This window comes from Sesamum indicum, linkage group LG5 (assembly GCF_026168435.1).
Source record: "Sesamum indicum cultivar Baizhima isolate 11 linkage group LG5, ASM2616843v1, whole genome shotgun sequence".
Classification (NCBI taxonomy): domain Eukaryota; kingdom Viridiplantae; phylum Streptophyta; class Magnoliopsida; order Lamiales; family Pedaliaceae; genus Sesamum; species Sesamum indicum.
Genome location: NC_142661.1, coordinates 3,435,879 through 3,441,999, shown reverse-complemented (window position 1 = coordinate 3,441,999; position 6,121 = coordinate 3,435,879). Strand labels below are relative to the sequence as shown.

The following is a 6,121-nucleotide window of genomic DNA, read 5'->3' as shown; positions in this document are numbered from 1 at the left end:
TGTATATTTTTAAATTATAGTTTCGAAAATAACTTGATCTTTTGGATTGCATTTTGATCCAATGATTTAAAATTATGGATTTCAAATTTTTTAAATTTATTTGAATTATTCTAAATATAAATAATTTTAAAATTTTTTAATTCTAATTCTGAATTATATTTTGCTAAATTTTGACAAATTTTAATTTTTTTATATGATATCTTATTCAAATTATTCGTTCAAATTCAAATCCATCAAATCAATGCGCCCTAGTAGAATATGGGTTGCTAGTTAGATAATAATAAGACTTAATTTTGGCATAATAACTTCTATTTTCTGCTTATTGTATGTTATTTTTAAAATATTTTTGACCCGTTTGAATTCACTATCTACATATTGTACCCGACTTAGATCCAATCGCGACTAGATATATATTTTTCAATAGAAATAGCCTACCACTTTATTTGGTGTATCAAAATAATAATGGGATCTGAATTTGAGGAACAATATATACAAACCTATAATTTTTTAAAGTATAATTCTTTTACATAGCACTATATGACATGCATTACCATGTATTTAAATTCACAACAATAAATTTATACTATTGTAAGGATTCAAATTCATTTTGTATGAAGTAATTTAAAATTTTTATTCAGACCCAAATTTCTCCATCCAAATGCACCTTTAGGGAAAACATATAATTTTATTTAGGGTTAATTACACTTAAACCCCTTCAGAAAATAAAACTACTCTTTGCCCCAAAAAAGTTTTAGAATTACACTTACACTCCCTCTAAAAATTCACCGTTTATACCTGATCCCTTTTGTTAGAGGTTTGGGAAATGCTGACATTAGCATTACATAAATTTTTAAATTTATTTCTCATTTAACATTCTCATGTAATATTTTTAAACCTGTTGGGGAAAAATTATAATAATGTTACCTCACTCCACATATATATCTTACATTTGTCCCTTTATAAATACAAAGATATACATAAAAATATTAAATGAGGGTAAAAAATTAAAATTTTATATAATTTTATTTGTGAGTGTTAGTATTTTTCATCCAAACTCTAACGAAAGAGTATCAGGTATAAAGGAAGAATTTTTGAAAAGGGTATGATTTCAAAACTTCTATGAGGAAAAATATAATTTCGTAGAGTTTAAGTGTAATTAATCATTTTATTTAAGTAAATTAATTGACAGATCTTAATTTAAATTTTGAAAATGAATAGAGGGAGACCCACCAAGAAATGGTAGGTGAATCTGTAATGTGTGTGGTTTCTATAAATGAATGAGATGGGGCAGAAGAGGGATGGGCATCAGGCCCCACCCCCCCCCCCCCCACCCCACCCCCACCCGAAACAAAGAGAAAGGGAAAAAGAAAACACAACAAAGAGATTATTGCACAGCGAATTTGGCCGCCAATGCAATTGATAAGAACAGATCACTTTATAAATTGTCGTTTAATTCTCTCCATTAATATAAAAATCGTGTTAGTAAATAACAAAAATATTCTATAAATAGCATGCGATCTTGAGAACATGTCTTGATTCTTAATGGTGATGGAAAGCCACTTTAACTACCACATCGATGGTCAGTTGAGTTAATTGTAGCCCGCAACTTCTCTATAGCCACTTGTGGGAGGTACAAAGATCTAATCATGCTTCAAATCTGAAAATTGAGCATGTCCCTATTCCCTAGTGCATATGCCAGCAGAAGGGGTGGTCCAGTTTTTGCCTCTACATTCAGGAATTCACATGACAGCCATGTGCTGCTCGAGGAACACAGGCAAAACATGTGGTTGATGCACAAGCAACATGCAGGTGTCCAACACTTCATAAACAATGGACTGCTCGATGCTCGATTTGAAATCAATAAGTGAAAGATTATCTGCATCTGGATTACTTAAAACATAACAAAAACCAACTTCAAGCACAAGGTTTTGTACAAGAGGCGTTCAAGTTCAGTTCGATTAGCCAAAGAGTGAAAAGACGTGTGAATTAGCGACTTGAACTCAATCAAAGCTCGTGTGAGGTCGCCCGGGTTATTAGCCTAATTAAGGTTTAAATACAAGTTTTCCATCTCGATGAAAATCAAACAAGCTTGAATAGTAATGCCAACGACTTGATCATGATCATGATCGTGAAATACAATAAAATGCATAAACTTTCCATCAGAGCAATGAACTTAACGGAAAGAAGCTAGTCCATCCATGGAAAAACTTAAAATGGTAGTATAAGCCAGAAGATATGATGAATTGAATGTGGAAATGCAGATGAAGAGCATTCCTCTTTAATCATATTCCAAGAGAGGGCATACCAGTTTATGTGTCTCTCTAAACCCTAATCCCTAATTATGACTCTCGAAACTTCAATTATTTTCAAGTCCAGTAAGCAGAAAAAAGAACGAGAGATAAATCGTTAGTTGAAAAGTTTGAAGTGTTAGCTTAGCACTTCAGAACCAATAACACCGTTTGTGGATGGTTCTACCGCGTAAATACTCAGACCTCTTGTCCGTCCAGGTGCACCGCCTTTGGTTGACGACAAATCCAGCATAAACCTGCAACAAAGGCTTAGCACGTCAGAATTCGTAAAGATGCTAGCTGTTATGTATCTAGTTTCATGTAACGTACATGTTTGGAGCTGATTTTTCTTGCTTTGGAGCAGTACAGTTTATCAGGATCTTCTGATCAATTTTTGAAACTGTGTGCTCGAGAGGAATGTGAACCAACTTCGGCACTGAATTGAAACAGAGTTCAAAACATCAATTTCAAGGGACATAGAGTTTATATGTCTGGAGTAGAGGTGATTAATGGATTTAAATGAATCAAATTTAGAGTACACGAACCTGGTATCTTCGTTGTCTTTACACACTCACCTAGACCCAGAAGTTTCTGTAAGATGCAAAAACATGATATTTTAGGATTATATGCAGAAATATGATCACGATAGACATCAGATGCATTAAAGATTCAAATTAACACCTTGAGATTCTTGTAACACTTTTCCAAATCATCATTAACCAAAATATGATCAAAGAGTCCAGGTGAGGTTCCCTGTTCAAGCTCTGCTTTAGCGTTTCGCAGTCGCTTTTGGATCTGTTCTTCAGTCTCAGTTCCCCTGCACGCATAATTAGAAAGATTTTTCAGTACTATTACATGAAAGGTGACAAGATTCAATATTTTGAATCTAGCCCACCTTGAGCGAAGGCGTTTCTCAAGTTCCTCAAATGAGGGAGGACAGATAAAGATGAAAACGGCTTCAAGAGCACTAGCCCTCACAGATCTGGCCCCTTGAACGTCAATGTCAAGGATACATCTCTACATGAAACCATATAAAACCATTCTCAACTTGACGAAATAAAAAGATCATTCGGATGCATAAACACTCTGTCAATGGTATGGTTAAAGTTGTAATACACGACGTACAGATAAATGGTTTTCATGTTCTATCGAAGCAATAGCCACGGTAATGCACTAACAACAAAGGAAGCCATAGTTGAGTCATTTTAGCTAGATGAGTGAAGTATTCTTGAAATTCTCACAATGCACGAATGTACGTACCTTTCCTCGGTCAGTAACCACCTCAACAGCTTCTATACTGGTTCCATAAAGATTTCCATGAACTGCTGCAAACTCAAGGAATTTCTCGTCCTTTATGTCTTTCTCCATGACACTCCGTTCAGTGAAATGGTAGTGAACACCGTTCTGTTCATTGTTCCTTGGAGCACGGGTTGTGTGGCTCACTGAAAATCCAAACATTGATGGGAATTCTTCCATCAGTTTGGAAATCAGGGTACCCTTACCAACTCCAGAAGGACCACTTATGACGATAGGTTTTTCAGATTCGCCAATCACTCCTTTACTCCAGGCAACCACTTCAGTCCCGAATCTCGTCTTCTGCTCCCTAACAAATGCAGTATTGACCTGAAATATGATAAGAAGGTGCGGAAATTGAGGAATAAACCGATCAATACATAAGATATGAACAACAGACTCGCTGTGTGCGGGACAAAGATCAAGAGACATAAAAGCGCCAACCTCTAAAAACCAGAAGCAATCATCAGAGGTCGAGTTCCCCTTAATAACCAAAATCCGATCTTCATCTAAAGCTATAGCTGAGTGGCCCCCCAAAGGCTTTGGTTTTGTTCCCAAAACAGTAGGGATCACCCTATAAGACAAGTAAACTCAGTTATCTCAACTATGAGCTGAAGGACAACTGCACCAATATCATGAAGCAAAGTCTAAGCTAAAAAACTCACCATTTGCTCGTAGATTTATCGAAAATCCTAACCCCAATTGTGCAAGCAGATTCTTTTTCCGTTGCACCAATGACATACTGAATCAAATTAAAAAAGGGGGTAGAAGATTCATTCATAACCAAGCATGCTTCACCTTATGGAGGAACAAAAGAACACATTGAAGAAGAATATTTATGCAGTATATCGGAACATCATACTGTTTTATTGCAGCCGATATTGACAGCCGTTTCACAGCCCTTAGACTTCAAAAGAAGCCCATTCGGGAAATCGCCCTGGAGATCATCTTCAAAGAAAGCTGGAGCTTCCCCCTATCACATCATAGCCAACAAAACAAAGCTCAGAACATAGATTTTGATCCTTCAAGAACATTTCGCGAATCGATCTTATCTTCTTCCTTTTTCCAGACAATTAACAACAAAAGATCAGAAATATGAGCTCACCATGGATACAGGTGATCCACCCAATCAAGATTTATTCTGTTAAACAAGAAACATAACGAGACAAGAGATCAGAATATACATACACATCTCATTTTCCCAGCTCACACAACAGAACTTTAACATAAAAAAATGCAAAAAATCAGCACCTTCCCACCCCCTAATTCAAACACCCCCAGTCTCTCCTTCTTAAACAAGAATAAGAACAAGAAACACATAGCAACTGATCTAACTCAAACAAATCAAAGAAAAATCCAATCTTTAACAAAATAAACGTAAAAAACAATCATCAAAAACAAAAACCCGAAAGCCCAACCACACAATTTGAACAAGAACGACCATAAGCACATTCGCCTTCTTTCTACAAAGAATTGAAGTTACCACATTGATATAACATATACACAATCAATTAACTTAGCTAAATACATACATCTTCCTCCGTCTCTTCGCACACAACTCAAAGAGAAGTAAATTCTTGAAGACCCAAAAAGAAAAACCCACCCCAAAATCTAGCTAAACCCCCCCGGATCGATCAGAACATTGAACCTAACCAAATACAATGAAGAATACCTCTTTAATGCAAAAAACAGGGGAGCTTCACGCCTTCCTTCTTCTGGCGTGGGAAAATATTTTCCTCGTGAATTTGATTTGTTTGTCTTGAATACAAAAAAGGGTCAAGAAAGAAAAAAAAAGCAAAATTGTCAAATAAGATGAAACTTAAGATTGAAAAAGGCAGAAAGTTTGGAGAAGTTTGAAGAAAGCTTGACAGGCAGAGGCTCCCATGTTCCAACCCCTGGTTATTACTCTCCTTTATTTATACATAACAAAAAATATATACTATAAGGGTGTGTGTTCTTTTGTGTGTGTTAGTGCGTGTGAGAGAGAGGAAAAAAGAAAAAGAGATTGTGTCCGATGTAAAACATTCTTATCAAAATCAAATTTGATCGAATTAATAAAATTAATTTCAAAACAATTATACTATACTTTTTTGTATGACAAGTGCACTTGTCGTCGATTCGTTAAAATTCGATTTGAGTTAAAATTAATTTTTTGTCTTTTTTTTTTTAAAAAAAAATTGTTTTATTTTCTTTCTTGGTACCTTTTCCTTTCAAGTTGCGGAAAGGAACACAAGTTGCAGAAAAAAAATTGTCCTATGATTCCTAGATGCTTATTTTATTTCCCAAACTATGTAATAAAATTTATTCCTAGTAATTCTCAATTATACATTGTAGTAATATATAAAGCCAAAAGAAATCAGAAGTTTGATGATTTTTCATGTGAAAAAAAATTTAGAAGTCATGTTTGCGTAAGATTTAAAAAGGGACAAATTCTTTTTGTATTAATCAATTCATTTTATATCATCTGCATATTTATTATTTTAATAAAGTATTTTTACACTGAGTATCGTCTGTTCTGATTAAACCTCATAAAAATAGTT

At 34.7% G+C, this 6,121-nt stretch overlaps 1 protein-coding gene across 2 annotated transcripts; it reads right to left on the bottom strand.

Moving 5' to 3' along the window:
* Positions 1–2,222: 2,222 nt before the first annotated feature.
* LOC105162536 (guanylate kinase 2) lies at positions 2,223–5,493 on the bottom strand. Of its 2 annotated transcripts, none has more exons than XM_011080585.3 (11): positions 5,254–5,493; positions 4,687–4,722; positions 4,444–4,554; positions 4,247–4,323; positions 4,026–4,155; positions 3,549–3,911; positions 3,184–3,305; positions 2,970–3,105; positions 2,834–2,879; positions 2,619–2,724; positions 2,223–2,545 (listed from the first exon to the last, which is right to left on the bottom strand). In XM_011080585.3, the coding sequence occupies exons 2-11, from the start codon at positions 4,687–4,689 to the stop codon at positions 2,428–2,430; spliced, it is 1,212 nt and encodes a 403-aa protein (XP_011078887.2). In that variant the 5' UTR covers positions 4,690–4,722; positions 5,254–5,493; the 3' UTR covers positions 2,223–2,427. The 2 variants fall into 2 exon arrangements, with proteins under 2 accessions (XP_011078887.2, XP_011078888.2); XM_011080586.3 differs by lacking the exon at positions 5,254–5,493 and adding an exon at positions 5,114–5,222.
* Between the last annotated feature and the right edge of the window lie 628 nt (positions 5,494–6,121).